Raw genomic sequence first — 21,147 nt, 5'->3', positions numbered from 1 at the left:
TTACTGCATTGATTCCTTCTTCAATAAACATTTCAAGCTAACATTCATTTTCAATTTGCACGTTATTTTTATGCAAATTCGTGGTGTCCAATCACCCATACTGATGAAATACATTTTATGTGATACGAGTTATCCAACAGTGATTTCAAAATGGCAGTGAAAAATGTAGGTAGTACCGAGTATGAATGTTTATCATTTTAAAGACCATATTATATGCAAAAATATGGTTACCATCACTGGAACGGGGAATGTTTTAGCACGGTCAGTGAAGTTTACAAATGGGGTTATACTATGCAGTATAATTCGTCAAACTTGCGTGGTCAGTAGTGGGGTTACGGAATGTGTCACTTAAGCTAAGCTTATCATCGTTTTTGTAGAAATAATATAATCAAAAGTCTGATTTCGATTTTTGTAAAGCAAAAAAAAAAAAAGTCAATGTAATAGGAAGTTTCAAACCATTATTTAACCTGCTAATGATATCGATTATGCAAGCAGAAAAATGGAGGTGTAGTTAATATTTTTAATTAATATTTTGGCTAAACCTTTGTGAAAAAAGGGAAGTGGTCGTAAGAGAATTATTAAAGGGTGTTTCACTCTTGTGTAGTAGTGTCGTAATGTGCGTTAATTATAACTGTTCCTCATGGCTATATACTGAGTTGATGAAGTTCCAATCAATTGATTATATTGACCGCAGGATCGTTTTAGAACGAGTTTATTGCAGCTGGTAATTATTCAATTCTTGATTATAGTTGAATGGGGCTACTGGTCGATTTTCAGATACTGGGAATCCCAATCTAATTGAAGTGCAGCTCTTGGGAGATATGGTTATTTTGTCCACTTTTCAATTATAAATTGGTTTCATTGATGCGTTCAGAATAGTAATGTATGTTTACTGTGCATGAGTGATGTGTTTTGTTAAGTGCTGTTCTTATCTTGAGTATTCTTGTGTTCGTTGTCCCCGTGAAGGTCATGTGTGATGGAAACTCAGGGGGTTGCGTGATATAGATGGAACGATAGCAGTCTGGGTGGTAGGGTAGTGCCGGTGATGCAAATAATGATAAGAGGAGGCACAATCAAGGCTAAGAAACTCTACGTATGCTAGACATGTCACCTGAGGATGGTTTTGCGAATTGATAAAAATGGACGCAATTACGTCATTGAACATTTTTCGTTTTTCAGCTAATTTATTTCCACCTTCGAATACAAGTATGTATCTTTCAATTTTAAAATGTTTTCATCCAATTATTCTTCATTCATTTTTCATTCTATTTAGTCTAAATTTTTTCTCATATTAAAAAGTATAGAGCGCAACTTTTTTTTTGCGCAAGTCGATGTTTCTTTTCTCCGTTTTTTCCCTCGGCAGAAGCTTATGACAAGGTTACGAGACTGATTATGATTTATAGACTCGTGATTTCATTGGGGACCCAAATAATCTTTTCACTACATACCATCTTACGTTTGAGCATTGGTTTGTTGAATATATTTCTAAGGTTTAGCATCATGTTGTTGCAATATAGCTGCTTTTAACATAATATACGTATACCTTCACTTAAGCACTTAAGGAAAATTAAATACCATTATGTCAATAGAAAGTTGTAGATATTTAAACTTCATATTTAATTACATGTGATCAATTGTCATATTTATAGCCTTTTCTGGTCTCGTAGGTAACCAACAAAGACAATGAAAACAAACATGCACAAACAACGCTTTCTTTCCTGTGAATGGACACTCCTGTCTAAAATTTAGGCCTAATTATGTGACGTCACTATTCAGTAAACGTTTCTGTAAAGTCAGACTTATGGTTTATCGTTCTTTAGAAACTCCTTCGTTCTCAGATTTCTCAGGCTTCTTTGGTGCCCAATAATTTATTCTCTTTGAAAGGTATTCAAAAGTCCTTTTCATTTTTGTGAAAAAATAGAATCGTTATTTAGACTTTTTAAGGACTCTTCATATATGACATGGTGCTAGGACCCAGGTCATCTTTTTTAAGGATAGTGGGTTGTAATTGTCTAGGGCATTTGCGTAATAAATAACCGTTGATATATATATTATATATATATATATATATATATATTATATATATATATATATATATATATATATATATATATATATATATATATATATATATATATATATATATATATATATATATATATATATATATATGCAAACACTTATTAGTAAGGCGCTTGGCGCTTAACCTAAAGGGTTTGTCTCCGTAAGATACTAGATAATGAATCAGTGCAAAACTCCTTTTGCCGAAGGCTAACATAACATTATAAATAAAATATATAAATAAAGGCCCATCAGTAGTATAAATATATATAAATAAAGGCCCATCAGTATAAATAAAATATATAAATAAAGGCCCTGATGGAAATGCAGGTTACAATAAGGAAGATAAACCAGAGACATAATTACTGGGAAGTTTTGTAATATTTGAGCTTGGGAGGAAAAGGAGAAAGAAATCGAGGAGTTGCTGCTTGAATGACGTAGGACAGGATAATTGCATTAATATTAAAGAAGAAAGCCATTGATTGCAAGAGAGTAGAGGTGAGCAACTCGCTCTGCTCAATTTGGTTCCCTTAGCCTGGTCGAGTGGTTAGTTTACTGTTCCTTATCTCCATTATAATATAATATATATATATAGTATAAATATATATATATATAATATAGTATTATAATAATATTCTTATATATATATATATATTAATATAAATATAGATCATATTATAATATATGTATATATATATCAATCAGATATAATCATACATATTATTTCTAGAATTTATTGATAAAAGGAGCCCATAAAAACGCCACAATATAGAAAGCAGTACTATATTTCAGAGACTGCTGTTTCTCTCCTTAGGTAGGTAAACGAATAAGAAAAGTTACCTACCTGAAGAGAGAGAGACGGCAGTCTCTGAAATATACTTACTTTCTATATTGTTGCGTTTTTATGGACTCCTTTTATTAGACGGAATTCTGTTGTAACAGAACATTTTTATATCAGTCTCATATATATATATATATATATATATATATATATATATATATATATATATATATATTATATATATATATATATATATTATTATACATCACACCACACACACACACACACACACATATATATATATATATATAATATATATATATATAATATATATATATATATATATATATATATATATATATATAATATATATATGTATATATATGTATGTATACATATATATATATATATATATATATATATATATAATACACACACATACGAAACTGGTAGAAATGTTCTGTTAAAACAGAATTTCATGTAATAAAAGGAGTCCATAAAAACGCCACAATATAGAAAGTAATTATATTTCAGAGACTGCTCTCTCTCCTGAGGTGGGTGACTTTCCTCATTCCTATATATATACTATATATATTATATATACTATATATACTATATATATATATATATATATATATACATATATTGGAATATAATATATATATTATATATATTATATATATAGAATATATATATATATATATAATACAATATATATATATATATATATATATATATTATATATATAATATATATATATATATATATACGTATATAATATTGAATATCGTTCTTGCCTCCCAAAGTTAAATTTCCGCCATATCCTATTGCAGCACTAGTACTGTTTGAATAACCGCAACAGTACCAATCTGAAGCTACTGCATAATTTCCAAGTGTTGGGCAAATGTCATGCCTTGTCCAAATGCCGCTGACGTGGCTGGGGGATCACAGGGAGTCGGTGACACGTCACGCTTCGCGTGGGATCCAATATTTTGCCGGTAACGCGCGATAACCATTCCTAGACGCCAATTTTGCAATCCATGGTTTGAAACGATAAGTTGATCCTCGTGATCATTCATTTCAGAATGATATTCTTCTGAAGACTGTTTGGTAATATGTTCTCATTGTGTATCACGACAGTCTTGAGAATTTCCTGGAAAATTTGATGTTGTTTAGGCCTTTCACCTTGTATATCTATATTTTATGTTCTTTTGACCTTCTATATCTTAAAATGACGAGTGGAGGTATCCGTTATCCTTGGCAGACACGCTTAACCTTGGCCTCTTTCATCTTTTCTGTAAATTTAGAAGCTGTTATAAAAATATTGAAGTAAACATTACTTGTGGTTAAACCCCAGGATATTGCAGCACCGTCCGCTTTTGGCTTGTGTATTGATGAACATGTATGATGAACAACACATGCATGACGATAAGTTTGTTTTGCGAAATTTGGAATGTTGACCCCACACATACATACGTATTCATTCCAATACACACGCACTCCTGTACTGTCAGATACAGGGAGTACGTACTTATATACGGACAGGTGTAAGTACACACGCCCTTATACACGTATATAAACTTTCATCTGAAAGTTTATATACGTGTATATTAAGAGAACGCATACATGTATACATACATGAATCTGCGGTTTATACACATTCATGAAGTTGTGTGCTAATTTCCACATATACTCTGAGGGACTCTCTTCACACTTCGGTGTTTCCTGACTTTCATACATTACCTGCCTTCAAGATTCAGGCTCGTCCCTTTCTTTTTGGGTGATCTCCCACTTCTTCCTTTTTCTCTCAATTTTTTCTGGAGTGAATGAGAAAATGACATTAGGATGTCAGTCCCAATTCTCTTTCCCTTTTCAAAGAACATTCAAACATCGTCACAAATGTAAGAGTATTGATGAATGTTCTCTCAAGACAAAATCAAATCTACTTACAGATAATTTTGAACTGGGCAGATATTTAGTCTTGATGGGGACAAGTCAAGTTCTCTGAGCATCTTGCACACAAAATCAGCAAGTGATATTTTGGAAACTTTCTCCGTTATACGATGCTTTAAATCATTATCTGTAGATTGTATAATTAAAAGAAAAATATAGCTTTTTAGATACATATGAATGCGGAATCCAGTTATCTTGCGGTTCAGTGTCTGAGAGTCATTCTATAACTTATAAAAGAATCAACTTGCCTTGACTTTCCCACAATCTTTCTCGCCTCCTTTCCCAGTACCTGGTCAGTTTTCCATAGCGCTTTTAATGGAAGGTGTCGACAGTTAGAATTTACCTTCGCACAAATTTCAACAACTTGGAACGTTATTTCTATGAAGAAATATGAAGGGTTCATGTCCGAGCCGAATAAAAATTCGTATTTATCGCCGCGTGTACCCTGCTTCACTCGCTAGAACACATTTATCGTCCTTTTATCCAGCTGATAGATGGAGCTGCAATCTGAAATATGTGGTGGGAGTTGCTCACTTTGTTTTATGTTTGAGAGCTACAGCTATAAACTGCTCGGATTAGGAAGCCTGATTATTCATATATTACCTGTCACTAGGAGATTACCAAAAGTTGAATTGTACGAGCAGACAAAAACGGAAAGTTATAAAAAATCACCCTAACCTCTTTATAATTAATATAGTACAATATCGACCGGCCTTACCAATAACCTGTTTCATTCACGTGACGCAATCATGACGTCAGTAACTTCTATTTAAGGTGGTTGGGAATAATTTAAGCCCTGAGAACTTTTACGCCAGAATAGAAAGTGGGATATTTTAGGAAACTGACTGTGTGTGAGAAAAGGGAAGATATCTCACAGATCACTCACCTTGGTGAAGACGTCTTTTTCATGATCATGGTCTTTTTACTAATCAGTTGTAAATTATTGGGCTTTTTCATATGCGCAGTCGTAGAAGGGACAACAAAATGACAGTGAATTTTTATGATTTATATTTTATTTTGGAGGTCTGCTTCATTTGATACTAATAATTGGTCGTTGTGTTCGGTTGTGATATCTAGAAAGTTGGAGCTGGGTGGTTGTGAGATGGAATGAAAGTATCTTATCCCAGGAGTAAAGAGAAATATTTTTCCTCACTAACAACAATGCCTGTTTTCGTGTATTATAGTATAATAATGCCTAGCTACTCACCAATAACCGTTTCTCTCAATAGGTGGGGGCTAAAGAAATGAACGAGACAGCAGTCACTGCCGCATTCACATCTTTAATAGTAGAATCACGGGTGATTCTCCTGTCCAGAAAATGCTCTTAGGACCAATTTGGTGTGGAATATTACAGTTTGCGCGATTGCTCCCCAGGCCAAAATTCAGGTCATTCATTGGGCTCAGAACTGAGAGGTGGTTTTGAGTATGTGTTTCTGCCGTTTTCGAAGCCACTTCTTAAGTGCGAACTGTGACAGGTATTGCATTTTCTAAAGAGAGACTTCCATAATTTTGGGCGATGATAGTCTGTTTACTATCATTTTAAGTTACCATAAAAGTTTGCAATAATTAAGAGATGTAAACAAAAATATTTTTCACATGATACTGTTATCACTTTTGTTTGAACCTGTGTTCAATTTATTGTAAATGAATTACATGTATGTCATTCACGCAATTACTACATTATTTTATGCATTATTCAGCGGAGTGCATCCTTTGAATTCGGTGAATGGCCATTTCATTTTGGAAATGAAAGTTCAAAAGCCTGAATACGACAGACGATGTATATACAGCATAGTCGGTATCGACTATATATATCTCTTGATGGCTCTGTGTCAAAAGTCGCTGTACGTCGCAGTTTGCCAAACCGGGCGCCAGTTCGAATCCCACTCGTGGGATGAACTTATCAATATAACTTTCTTTGGGAGCAAGTTACTCCCGAGGTATAGTGAATTGGATATTAAGCGACATTCATAGCTTGATATTTTATGCCGCCTCTCAACTACAAATACCTGTCGCTCTCAGGTGTTCGTTGTTTTGGAGTCGGCATCAGCCCACCTCGACCTCACTAGCGTTTGTCCGCATGTAGCCTTTGGTTAACATATATGAAAATATATTAATTCCGAGGTAGAGCGAATTAGATGTTAAAGGACATTTATAGCTCGATTTACACACACACACACACACACACACACACACACACACACACACACATATATATTATATATATATATATATATATATATATATATATATATATGATCCCTATTCCCTATAGTTCCTTTTTTTATAGTTATGTTCCAAGTTGGCAATAGCATTCTTTCTCCTCTAGGTAGATGATTGAGGTTACTGGGTTAGAACTTGTCTCGAACCCTGTCAGGCTGTAATCGAAGAACGTGCCGAAGCCAGAGCCAACATTCGGTCATCGATCTTTGATATAAATTGACTGTTTTCCATCTCTCTCTTGGGTCATAATGAATGTGAACTTCCCTAGTCTTGACTCTCCAAAACTCGAAACCTCTAGAAAGTGTTTCCTAAGCACAATCGTTATTCTCTGCCTTAGACTATATTTGAAATATATAAATAGTAAGTAACGTAAATCTCATATCAGGAGCCCCTTGTTTGCTGCTAAGCACTTCCATAGCCTGATTTCCCGCGTTCTCGGGATCCATCATCCCTAATAACTGTCCCGGGGTGCACAATTGCGGCAGCATTATTGATTGGTTAACCTTGTAATGCTATACCTTCGGTTCCAGCTTGTTTCGTTCCCACAACTTCTAATTTTATGCCATTGATTGTGGGACACATACATTATATATGTATATATATGTGATTTATATATATATATATATATATATATATATATATATATATATATATATATATATATATATATAAGGTTAATTTATGAGAACGTGAGAAATCTCTTGTTACAAGTTCATCTGCAGATTTCTTAAATTTAATTTACATAGTATGGTAATTATTCAGTTATATATATATATATATATATATATATATATATATATATATATATATATATATATATATATATATATATATATATAGCTGAATAATTACCATACTGTGTAGATTAATTTTAAGAAATCTGATGGTGAACTTGTAACAAGACATTTCTCACGTTCTCATAAACTAACCTGAAAGGATTTTGAATCCTTCAAGGTCGCTAATGAGAATTCGCGAAGGAATAATAAACTAATGAAAGTCATCCCTCTCATCCCAGGTGTAATGAGCAATGCACGAAGAAGAGGGCAGCATGAGGAATGAGTCGGTGGTGATTCAGAGCGAAAGTAGCAGCTTCGTGCGGCCTCCCACTCCGCCCGTCTTCTCCTCCTTCGGCCAGTATCGGGTGATGACTCCGAAGGAGGTCAGGTCGGCGGCCTTTGCCAGTGATCAGAACATCATGAAGTCCGCGAAGGAGATGGAGGTATGATGTCACAGCATAGGAACCTTCTCATGATGGTTCCAGGAATGTGTTCATTTCGGTCAAGTTGTGTACGTCATTTTTTTTTCAAATTTGGGGGAAATATTCTTTTATCTGGGACTCTGTTCTTAGAATATATTTTTAAGTGAAGAAATATTTATTATCTGGAATTCTTCTTTGAATGTATTTTTAATTAAAGAAATATTTTTATGAATGTAAGACATAAAAATCTCAATTTAATACATTTAGTTTTTACTCTGGAAAACTTCGTCATATTGCTTTTTGAAGGAAATGGCTCAAGTCATTTTTGCTATCCAAACCTTGGCCTTATTCCTCGTGTTCCAGTCATTTTCCGTCGTTTTATCTAACCAAATCCTCCTTTTCTTCTCCTTCCTTCCTTACCCCCCCCCCCACCCCCCCCCCCACCCCCCCAATTATAATATCATAAGTCCTTTCCTTCCCCGTGTCCATCAGCCAAAAGGGACGTCTCGGAAAACTTTTTCCAGTAGTAGGGTTTGACAAGGCAAGCTGTCGTTCGAATAGAATAAAGGAACGTGTTTATATATATTTCTAACACAAAATATGTTTTTCAGCTAATTTAACGACCTGTTGAATCTGGGAATAACAGTACTGTAGTTCCACTTGCTTGAAGTCCTAGTGGTTTTCCTATTTTTATCTTTAGAGAGATTATCTTTACCCTTATCAAGTTCAGAATGAAACGAGATAAAATAACAGATCTCATTTACGCAAGTTACTTTTTTCGGTCAAGATTGTATATATTTGATGTCCCGTTTTGCCAAGTAATCAAAATGTTCACTAGTTAGATTTTTCCCGCAGGTCATATTCAAAGATTACTTTTTCAGGGGAGCCTGCTTATTTTCATAAATCTTGTAATAATTCTTTCAAGATTCTCATTGATAATGTTTCGGGTACGATAAGAAAAAAATGCCTTTGTTAGGGGAAAAGTTTTTCTTGAAAACTAGTCTTGTCAAAGAAATGGGTTTGGCTGCCAAACATAGATTTAATGTCATGGTTTATCCCCTGTAGCTTCAGTTAGGTGCCATTACTTGAAGCGTTTCGATATTGTCCATAGTAACGTTGAAATATTGGGAGTTTAATATCAGTTTTGATTCACGTCCGGATTGTAAGACGGTCTGTGAATATATAACGTTCTAGTGTGCAGGTTTTTCAGTACTAATATCACATCAAATTGATTACAAGTCATAAGGAAGGTCATTTACAACATCGAACGTCTAATCCAATAAGAATAACTAACCTATGAATTAGATTGGTTCTTTCACTTTAAGGAATAAAAATGACAAGAAGATTTAAGTGAAAAATCCTGTAGTAGTAGTATTAGGAATTCATATCTCTTTTGTTGCTGGGTCAGAGCAACGCGCAGTCAGTGGTGTTACCGACTGGAGCACCATTTTGGTCTGACACCAAGACCACGATCTGCGAGGACCACATGCAGGTGTTCCTAAGGACCACACCCACGATGACTTACATACCCAGATCGCCTTACATATTAAGGTTTCTCGATGTCATTGTCGTGTTCGTATGTGTTGCTTTGCGCACCCTTTGATTGACTAGTTGCACCGACATGTTCTTTTCAAGAACTAGACTTAACGCATCCTTGTTGTGGTGTCCGATATGACAGCTTAAGGAAACCCGATTTGACAGATGGAGTCGATTGAGTCCGGGAGGGCACGTATACGGGCAATCTCCTCCCGAGTTCGGCTGCCCCCTCTCATAGCAGACGGGGCTAGTGTCTTTTCGTCAAGGTCACCCTCAATACTAAACTACAGCGCTTCCAGTCGAAACGGGGAAAGGGTCGGCAGCCACCGCAGGCGGAAGGAGTCGTATAACATAGGCAATAGAGAGTCTTGGTCCTCTTTACTCTATGGCTCAGGGACAGACAGGCTTCCTGCTCTTGAACTACCTTCCATGACGTTAGCGAATTTCTACGTTCTTGCATGTCCAAGGAAATTTCAGAAGGGAAGAAGTAGTGCACACTGGTATTCGCCGAATAACCAGCGAGGGAGAAACTGCAAAGGGGCTGTCTCGTACACAGAAAAGCATTTGTATCTCGATCTTTAGAGTAGAGATTAGATTTGTGTTTTGACAGCTCCTGCGCAAGTCATGACGATTTTAATTAATGCCTGTAATTCATAATAAAAAAAATAAGGCTACACATAACAGCCAACAAAATATTTTGACGTGAAAACACCATAAAAATAATCTCTTAATTAGACACTAAGTCGGTTAACACATCCCGTTCTGGAATTTCGATGGCATTTGACACTGAACTTTGAAAGACCAAATCTGTATAATCTCAGAAATGGCAAAAGGAGTGAATGATCCTACACAGCGTCCTGCACATGCAGTCACGTTGCTCAACTGGCGTTGTTGTTCCACTGAGGAAGTTGCTGTAAATAAGCACCAGGCGTGACAGCACAGAGACGCATTGAGTTGGAATCCTGACTAGACAGCTATATCACTGGAAGCGTGAGAGGGATGACGAGAGTTTGGAGTAGGCAAATTCCACATGTAAATTGTTAATCCCGAAGATGATGAAAAGCTAAAGCCTTTCCAATTCGGTCTAAAAGACTCTAGATAATCATTAGACAAAGCATGCAGCAGATAATCATTAGACAGCATGCAGCTTAACAAAGCACCTCTGTTTCACTGTTTGTGCGGCCATGCATGTAGAGTAAATCACTGCACAGCGTCATCTTTTGGTGTCTGTTGTAGCTGTTGTGGTCCTTCCTTACTCGAGTTTATCCTTTGCTTGAACTGTGTTTTCTTTAGCTTCCCTTGTTTTCGATTAATTTACAAGCAATCAGTAATACTTTTATTATTTAATTAAGTTTGCATCTCGTTTCAACATGGTCTTTTATTCTTTGGTCAAGATTAAATTTGCTTATTACCGATGAACGCCATTATCAGAAGCACCTAAATTTAGTTTTACTTATAACCGACTTCGACCATTTAACTCTTTGGACCGTTTTTTCAGCAGGCGTTTTCGCCAACAAGTGTCTCAGCAGATAATATTGTTTCTTAAGAATTAAAACGTTTAAAATAGTGCCTGTTGTTTTTCACGTAGAAAATAGACAGTCTGTTTTGAAACCGCTTCATTTTATGGCAATAACATCCGATAACTTGGCAACATGCTTTTAAAAAAACATCTCAATAAATGAATCGAACCCACGTTACGCTTTGATGCTACCTCAGAACATATTGTCTGCTGACCAGCTTTCTTTTTCTGTATTGTTTCTAGACTCCCTTTCTTTTAAAACTGGAACTCCAAAATATCTTTCAAATGTTGCAGGAATAATCACTGGTAATAGCTCTTGAAGCTTGAGTTCACGTGTGACAACATTTTCAAAAATATGGTTTTTTGTACCCCATAGCTTCATTTCATTTTTCAGAAATTCAAAATCACGTTAAACTGTAGGCTGTACGTAGGTATCAGCCACTTTATCTAAAAATTTCTGGTCGCTACCTCAAGCTCATTTTCAGCTCTGAGCGACGGGAAGGAGTTAAAATTTTAGTTTTGCCCCTTACTGTAAGGATCTGCAAGGTTGGTTACACAGAGTTCTTTTCTCAGCACTTGAATGAAGCTTGACATTACAATGCTCACGTCTGTAAATATATCTAGCGCACTGGGTGTTTCAAATTCAGGATTGGTGAGTAAGTAACCACCCGAATTCGTTGAGCCTGATTGCGAGCAGAGATGTTGGTAACTTTAAAAGTATTAATTACCATTGGTGCATTCACACAAAGTCTATTTCTCAATAAAAAAAAAAATACACATTTGTTATCGACTTATTTGAATAGAATTATTTTATCAGTAAAGTTCATGGCGATTATCATTGGCTTATTAGGTAGAAAATCCCAATGCCTGCTCGCATCTGCCTCGCGGCTCACCTTCTCAGAGATTTGTGGGTAAGATAAGCATAACCCGAGGTTACTCAACGAATAATTCACAGTTCATTGGAATGATATATAGATTCCAGGTTACATAAAGTCATATTAGATTGTTTTAAAATAATTCGGCTTTAGAATTTTAATCAAATTGAGTCGGCACATTGTGCAGGGAAGGTAATTTGACTTGATTGATTTATTATTACAAAGAATGTTTGGGTTCTTACTGTAAATTGTACGCTAATTGTCTTTCTTTCTTTTCCTGCTCTTAATCCTTACCTGGAATGATGATTCTGGTAAGTTGAAATTGCAAAATTATTAATTGTATTGCTGAATAATTTGCGAGTGGTTGATGTATAATGGGTTCATTTAAAAGTAAAAGTTTGTGTTTTCTGCTTGGTATTTTTATTTTATAATGAAAAGTGTGGTCATTTTGAGAACGCCATACCTGTTTCACGTTTACGTCTCAAAGAAGGTTATATATTTTGTGTTCGGAATTAGACACAAGGGTTCCTGCTGCAATCAGTAACGACAAATGTACTGAAAATTTAATGGCTGGTATACATCCATCGTTAATCTCCTTTGCAGCCATCGACGCAGACCCTACCACCAGCCCCTTCCTAACATCGGCCAACACAGGGTTCCCGAAGAGGATGAAATCAGCATAGTGGAGGAGGGGGAGAGGGAGGAGACACATAGACTCACCCCTCCCCCCTCCTACGATTCTGCGACGAACAGAAACAGCAAGTGGATGGAGCAGCCGACCCAAGACAGCTGGAAAGAGGAGAAAGGCGAAACTTGTAAAGACAAAGACACGGCAAACGACGACGACGATGTATCCCGCTCCTCCGTGGCGAAGAAAGTAATGAAAGATCAAGAGGTAAAAAGGTCTCGAGAATTTTATTCTCCCGATCTTTGCTTTACGTTTTCTTCCTATTCCCTTCTCTTCCCCCCCACATCCTAACTTGTCCATAATCTTAATAAATGCATATCGGCAGCATTACTAGAAGTAGAAATCTAATATTTACGCCTTAACTTTCACAACTGCATGTACATATATATATATATATATATATATATATATATATATATATATATATATATATATATGTCTTGCAATTCCACAATGGTCCCGTGGGTGAAGTATATAAGAGATCCTCACGTGAAAATGAAAGGAGGAGGTACCAAGACTTTCAACTTTTATTCCAAAGTCATCTTCAAGCCCTGAAGATGACTTTGGAATAAAAGTTGAAAGTCTTGGTACCTCCTCCTTTCATTTTCACGTGAGGATCTCTTATATATTTATATATATATATATATATATATATATATATATATATATATATATATATATATACATATATATATATATATATATATATATATATATATATATATTGTTTATTTATATATATATATATATATATATATATATATATATATATATTTATATATATATATATTTTATATATATATTTACATATATATATTCATATATATATATATATATATTGTTTATATATATATATATATATATATATATATATATATATATATATATATATATATATATATATATATATATATTATATATATATATATATATATATATTATATATATATATATATATATATATATATATATAATTTATATATGTATATATATTTATATATTCCACGAAGGAAAATAAACGACAGAGTATCCGCGAGACCTTTCGACGTTAAACTTCCTTTACTAAGCAGAAACTGACATGCATGAGGAAAAAGACAATACAAGAAGATTCGTATGACTGACAGATAGGGATTATAAAGAGATTAGTACCTAGAATCCAACACACCTGGAAGATGGAGTAACCTTCCCAAACAGGCATAAACAATGGGTGCAATTAAAAGTTTAAGACAATCATCTCAGATACAAGGACAAGACAATTAAAGGATTATAGGTGACAGCTATTCAGAACTTTGGTAAACAAAACCATATTCACAATACATGTCAGACATACATTACAACAAAGATAACTCTAAGGCAACTAATTTTTATTTAATTCTGTAATTATATCTTTGAGGTCATTCTTAAACATGTTACAAATACAAGGGTCTAAATGAAAAAGGCCACGACTAACATTGAAATTACAATGAAAAGTAAGTTGTATTAAAGCAGATTCTAAAAGATTTCGTGATAAGACATCTCTTGACCTTGCAATTACTGAACTACCAACCCAATTTATTCGGTGGTTGTTTTCACTTTAATGAATGAATATTGCATTAGATGTTTTCCCAGTTTTTACAGAATATTTATGCTGGCTTAGCCTTACTTCTAGGCCCTTGCTAGACTGTCCGAGATAAAATGAGGGACAATCCATACATGGAATTTTATATATTATGTTGTTGCTTTCTCTGGGGCCATTTTTTATTAACATTCCTTTTAGTGTGTTATTATAGGAAAAAACAAGGTTGACATTAAAAGCTTTTAACAATGATTTAATGGTTTCAAATCCGTTAAAATAAGGCAAACTGAGAATGTTCTTAGAATTTTCTTTGTGTGTGTTACTTACACTATAAAACTTTTTGTGGGCTTTGTTATAACAAATATCTAATATATGTGAAGGATAGCATAAATCTTTCCCTATTTTTCTTATGTATTCAATTTCTTGATCCAAATATTGTGGACTGACAATGCGCAATGCTCGTAAAAACATAGAAGAAAAAATTTATATTTTTATGTTAAGATGGTGGCCTGAGAAGAAATGAACATAAGTTAAGTTGTTGGTCGGTTTCCTATAAATACTGAATTTACATTTGAAATAGTTCTCTATGTATCAAAACGTCTAAGAAAGGGAGGCAATTACCTTTTTCTAATTCTATTATTTAATTTAGAGAGTAAATCATTTACATCAATACCGACAGGCAGAACAGCTAAAATATCATCAACTTAACGATACCACTTTACAGGAATATAAATGATATTAGGTAAGTAGCATTTTTCAAAGAATTCCATGTACAGGTTTGAGAGTAGTGGTGATAAAGGATTTCCCATTGCCATGCCAAATATTTGTTGATAAAATTCACCATTGAATATAAAGGAAAAATTCAAGGAACAGGAAAAAACAAGGATCTCTTTCAATCGTTCCATCCCGGCTGATTGGAAGGACTCGCTGCGACGGGAAATTTACGAAAAACTATGTAGGACAACAGATGCCCTGAAAAGAAAACTCGACAGAAAACAAAAAAAATTTATTGATAGCAGTGATTGGACTAATTGTGCACGTCAAGATTATGTTGTTAACCTATGTAGTAAACAAATAAGTGAAAATGTTGTGAGTGCGCTTGGATATGGTTTATCTTTCTTTATAACAAGTCGACCCTCTGCTTTAATGATTGCGTCATCCCTAAGCAAATTTGAAAAATATTGTGACCTTCCTCAAAATCATGTTGACATGATTAAAGGTATTGTTTACGGAGCTGCCAACATTAAGCATGAAAGTAACTTCCCTGCTCGCTATAAAAAAAGTTTGACCGATCTTAAAAAGGACAATACTATCCACATTACAAAAGCTGATAAGTCAAATAGTGTGGTAATTTTAGATAAAGCTGACTACATATCACGTATGCAAGCCCTACAGGATGATGATGTGACTTATAAAAAACTAACAAAAAATCCCCTTGATCAAGTCATAAAAAACTTCAATAGCACAGTGAAAAATATCCTTAAAGATAAAACAGAACTACTAGGCAAATTGTCAGTCAAATCTCCTTCACTACCTTGTACGGATTAGTCAAAACGCACAAAGAAAATAACCCTATGCGGCTTATTATCAGTACTGTTGGTTCAGTTTCATATAAACTTTCGAAATATATCACTTGAGATCTTGTCCCCGTTACTTGGAACCATCTCCGATTCTCATATATATAATTCTCTAGATTTAGTTGATAAATTAAACAAAATTGCTCTTTGCCCTACTGATAGATTCGTTAGTTTTGATGTAAGTTCTCTTTTTACTAAAGTCCTTATAGACTCTATTTTAGAATATCTTAGTAAGGAACTAACTCAGCATGTTACCTTTACCTATAAGTCACATTATTTCACTCACGAGTTTGTGCATTTGTCATTGTAAGTTTACATTCAATGGTGAATTTTATCAACAAATATTTGGCATGGCAATGGGAAATCCTTTATCACCACTACTCTCAAACCTGTACATGGAATTCTTTGAAAAACGCTACTTACCTAATATCATTTACATTCCTGTAAAGTGGTATCGTTATGTTGATGACTGTTTAGCTGTTCTGCCTGTCGGTATTGATGTAAATGATTTACTCTCTAAATTAAATAACCAGGTACCATCGATTAAGTTTACTCTAGAATTAGAAAGACAATTGCCTCCCTTTCTTAGATGTTTTGATACATAGAGAACCATTTCAATGTAAATTCAGTATTTATAGGAAACCGACCAACAACTTAACTTATGTTCATTTCTTCTCAAGCCACCATCTTAACATAAAAATATAAATTTTTTCTTTTATGTTTTTACGAGCATTGCGCATTGTCAGTCCACAATATTTGGATCAAGAAATTGAATACATACTAAAAATAGGGAAAGATTTATGCTATCCTTCACATATATTAGATATTTGGTATAATAAAGCCCACAAAAAGTTTTATAGTTAGGTAACACACAGAAAGAAAATTCTAAGAACATTCTCAGTTTGCCTTATCTTAACGGATTTGAAACCATTAAATCATTGTTAAAAGCTTTTAATGTCAACCTTGTTTTTTCCTATAATAACACACTAAAAGGAATGTTAGTAAAAAATGGCCCCAGAGAAAGCAACAACATAACATATAAAATTCCATGTATGGATTGTCCCTCATTTTATCTCGGACAGTCTAGCAAGGGCCTAGAAGTAAGGCTAAGCCAGCATAAATATTCTGTAAAAACTGGGAAAACATCTAATGCAATATTCATTCATTTAAGAGAAAACAACCACCGAATAAATTGGGTTGGTAGTTCAGTAATTGCAAGGTCAAGAGATGTCTTATCACGAAATCTTTTAGAATCTTCTTTAATACAACTTACTTTTCATTGTAATTTCAATGTTAGTCGTGACCTTTTTCATTTAGACCCTTGTATTTGTAACATGTTTAAGAATGACCTCAAAGATATATTTACAGACTTAAATAAAAATTAGTTGCCTTAGAGTTTTCTTCGTTGTAATGTATGTCTGACATGTATTGTGAATATGGTTTTGTTTACCAAAGTTCTGAATAGCTGTCACCTATAATCCTTTAATTGTCTCGTCCTTGTATCTGAGATGATTGTCTTAAACTTTTAATTGCACCCATTGTTTATGCCTGTTTGGGAAGGTTACTCCATCTTCCAGGCGTGTCGGATTCTAGGTACTAATCTCTTTATAATCCATATCTGTCAGTTATACGAATCTTCTTGTATTGTCTTTTTCCTCATGCATGTCAGTTTCTGCTTAGTAAAGGAAGTTTAACGTCGAAAGGTCTCGCGGATACTCTGTCGTTTATTTTCCTTTGTGGCATATATCTTTATTTTATGGATTTATCACATTCCTAACTTTCGTGATTCAGTTATATATATATATATATATATATATATATATATATATATATATATATATATGTGTGTGTGTGTGTGTGTGTGTGTGTGTGTGTGTGTGTGTGTGTGTGTATATATATATATATATATATATATATATATATATATATATATATATATATATATATATATATATATATATAGATATATATATATATTTATATATATAATTATAATTATAATTATATTTCAGCCTTAAATAACACACTCACATCTGCCCTTTTCCTAGATAGACAAGGCAAGGTCAGACTACCTGGATGGGATACGTGATGGGCAGAGAATTAAGACTGGAAGATGTCTCAATTCTTATCATGGTGATGACTGTGTGTGTGTGTGTGTGTGTGTGTGAGAGAGAGAGAGAGAGAGAGAGAGAGAGAGAGAGAGAGAGTTTTGTCCACCACTTCCTGAGTGGGGGGGGGGGGGGGTCATTCATTTTACAGCCAAAAATACGTTATAGGACCCTGAGTCATGAACTTGCGATTAAGCAAACGTTAATGTCTGGCATTAGTGTTAGAAACAAAGTAAACTAAACAAAAAGAAGAAACCATCCCTTTTAACTGGTTATTTCTTCCACCTACGTAGATGCGAAAAAAATGAAAATATATGAACTCAATGACTTACTCTTGACTCCTGCATGAGTGCGTGTTCGGACGAAGCTCATTCGTCCGAGCACGAAAATAACACTTGACATTGAAGTATGGAACTTAGATTCAAATGTTAAGTCAAAAATAGTTTTCAGTGATTATTATTAAACTGCTAACAGAGTTATAATTATTAGAAGTGTCTTGTGTGTCGCATGATATATCAAAAGTGTAGGAGACTGGTATACTTCATAGAAATTGTGTGGAAGAAAGGGTATAGGTCACGGAGTAGTTGATAACATCTTGAGATGGAACCGGATTTGTTTGCTGATGCAGGATATATTAGGATTGCTGTAAAATGCGTCACGTGTTGCGCCGCTCATGAGCATGATCCTTAGGGAAGACTTGGTCAAGTTTTGTTAGGTACAAAAGCTCCTTAATGTGACATTTCATTTGTGTGAAACGCTGTAGTAAATCTGACAGAGTTGTTATCATTTCGGAGGGCAGAGAATCATAAAAAATAATTAAAAAGATAAAAAAAAAGAGCGTCAACTGAATAATAAAGATAGAAAGATATGAGACTAAGAATTACAGTAAAGAAAAAAATTAAGACTGTCGATTCTGTTCAGTTGATCCCATAAATCTTGCACCGTACTACGTCATAGCTAATCGAAGGGCAAATTAGTTTTAGAGCTGTTGACGCATGACGGTATTTTTTTTTTTTTAAGCCGACAAATGCCTTTTTAAAAGCATCGTTCATGGAAGGTCGCTGCAAATGTAATTACTATTGCTTTTCTCACCACTGCACTGGAAGACTAGAGGAAGGTTTCCACGACAGAACTTATTTTAAATGCTCGAATAAACATTTTAAGATTGTGAATACAAAATTTTAGGGATAGTTATTTTAGGAACATGTATACGCACAAAAAATTAGTAGTCAGCACTGTAGGGACATGTGCAAAAAAAAAAAAAGGAAATAAATATTTTAGGAAAGTGTACATAAAAAACCAACAATGTAGAAACGTGCATAAAAAACCAAAATTTTGATATGTGCATAAAAGAAATCAAACATTTGAGGAACGTGTGTAAAAAAACGACATTTTAAGAACGGGAGCAAACAAAAAACAAACAAAACATTTCAGGAACGTCTGCATAAAAACGAACATTTGAGGAATGCGTGCATAAAAATACCAACACTTGAGGAACGTCTGCATAACATTTTAGGAATGTGTGCATAAAAAAACAACATTTTAGGAACGTGTGTAAAAAACCAACATTAAAGGAATGTGTACATAAAAAAAAAACAATTAAGGAGCATGTGCATAGAAAATCATTTGAGGCTTGTGGGCATAAAAAAGCCCAACAATTTAGGAACCTGTGCATAAATAAACATTTTAGGAACGAAAGCATAAAAAACCACCATTTTGGGAATGTGTGCATAAAAAAGCCATTTTGGCTATGTGTGTATAAAAACCAACATTTTAGGAATGTGTGCTAAAAAACCAACATTTTAAGAACGCGCATAAAAAAACATTTTAGGAACTTGAGATTAAAAAAAAAAAACATTTTACAAACTTTTGATTAAAAAACCAACATTTTAGGAACGTTTGCCGAAAAAGTAAATAAAATTTTAGGATTGTGTGCTTAAAAAACCATTTTAGGAAAGTGCATAAAAAAACCCAACATTTTAGGAACATTGTGGGAACGGGTGCATAAGAAAGCTAACATTGTAGGAACGTGTACATAAAGAACCAACATTTTAGGAATGTGTACATAAAAAAAATCAACATTTTAGGAATGTATGTATTAAAAAACCAACAATTTAGGATTTGTGTACATTAAAAAACCAACAAATTAGAATTTGTGTGCATTAAAAAACCCAACAATTTAGGACTGTGCTCATACAAGTATTTTAAACCAACATTGTAGGAGAGGGTGTATAAAAAAAAAATTAGAAAGTAACAAAGAACATATTTACAGAAAAGCTTACTCGGAATGTGTGCAAGATTTTCCCATCAGGCGTAAGTTGTAAACATTATGTTCCTAACTTTTAACGTAAAAGGTGCTAAAATCGACGGTCAAATAGAGCCTTGTTTTGCCAACGAAAATTTAAATAAATGCGCTATTTTTTATTCGAAATAATTTTTCTGTACTGTTTAAGATGTTCATTATTTATTTTTTAGATTTTCATTCTAATATCTATTAGAATAAATATTCCAACCTAAAGTTCCTCTATCTTTAACTCTATGCAAAACACCTTTTTCAGACCTTTTTAGGCTCTTCCATAGGGCTTTCCTAACACCCCCCCCCCCCCCCCCCAACAACAAAGTAGTTTGTAGGCTAACTCCCTGAATAAGCAAAAATTACAACCCACAGTATTGAAACGCATATAAAAATAAGTTGAAATACAGTTTTGGAGTTTATAAAAGTTTAGAAATTAACGTTTTACGAACTAAAAAAAAAAAAATAACTGGGGAACGTGTGTACAAAAAAGATTAAAAATCAACATTTTATGAACACGTGTACGAAATTTAGAGATATATATACTAGAACCGTATGTATTAAAAATTCTGAGTCGAAATCTTAGGGATGTGGGCACAAATTAAGTTTAAAATCAACACTTCAGGATTTCTACAAGAAATTAAACGCTCGCAGAAAGTACGTAACTTGTATTTCCTGATGAAATTTACTTGGAAAGAATTGTAACTCGTTTGTGACCAATAATTTAGTCTCATTCACGATATCTGTACCACGGGCGAATATTGATTTCGCGATGTCGTA

General features: G+C 34.0%; 1 protein-coding gene across 7 annotated transcripts in view; it reads left to right on the top strand.

Moving 5' to 3' along the window:
- Positions 1-21,147, top strand: part of LOC135216772 (uncharacterized) — a 77,916-nt gene that overhangs the window by 33,237 nt on the left and 23,532 nt on the right. The window contains exons 2-4 of one of the 7 annotated variants that reach the window (XM_064252249.1): positions 8,034-8,237; positions 9,625-9,767; positions 12,762-13,023. The exons of 1 other annotated variant lie outside the window; for it this stretch is intronic. In XM_064252249.1, coding sequence (XP_064108319.1) covers positions 8,046-8,237; positions 9,625-9,767; positions 12,762-13,023 — 597 coding nt within the window. In that variant the 5' untranslated portion in view covers positions 8,034-8,045. Of the gene's footprint in view, positions 1-8,033; positions 8,238-9,624; positions 9,768-12,204; positions 12,458-12,749; positions 13,042-21,147 lie in introns of those variants that run through there. 5 more of the 7 variants (XM_064252247.1, XM_064252251.1, XM_064252253.1 and 2 more) reach the window with 5 other exon arrangements.

Source organism: Macrobrachium nipponense, chromosome 6 (assembly GCF_015104395.2).
Source record: "Macrobrachium nipponense isolate FS-2020 chromosome 6, ASM1510439v2, whole genome shotgun sequence".
NCBI lineage: Eukaryota > Metazoa > Arthropoda > Malacostraca > Decapoda > Palaemonidae > Macrobrachium > Macrobrachium nipponense.
The sequence above is the reverse complement of the archived record's forward strand: the minus strand, read 5'-3'. Positions and strand labels throughout refer to the sequence as shown.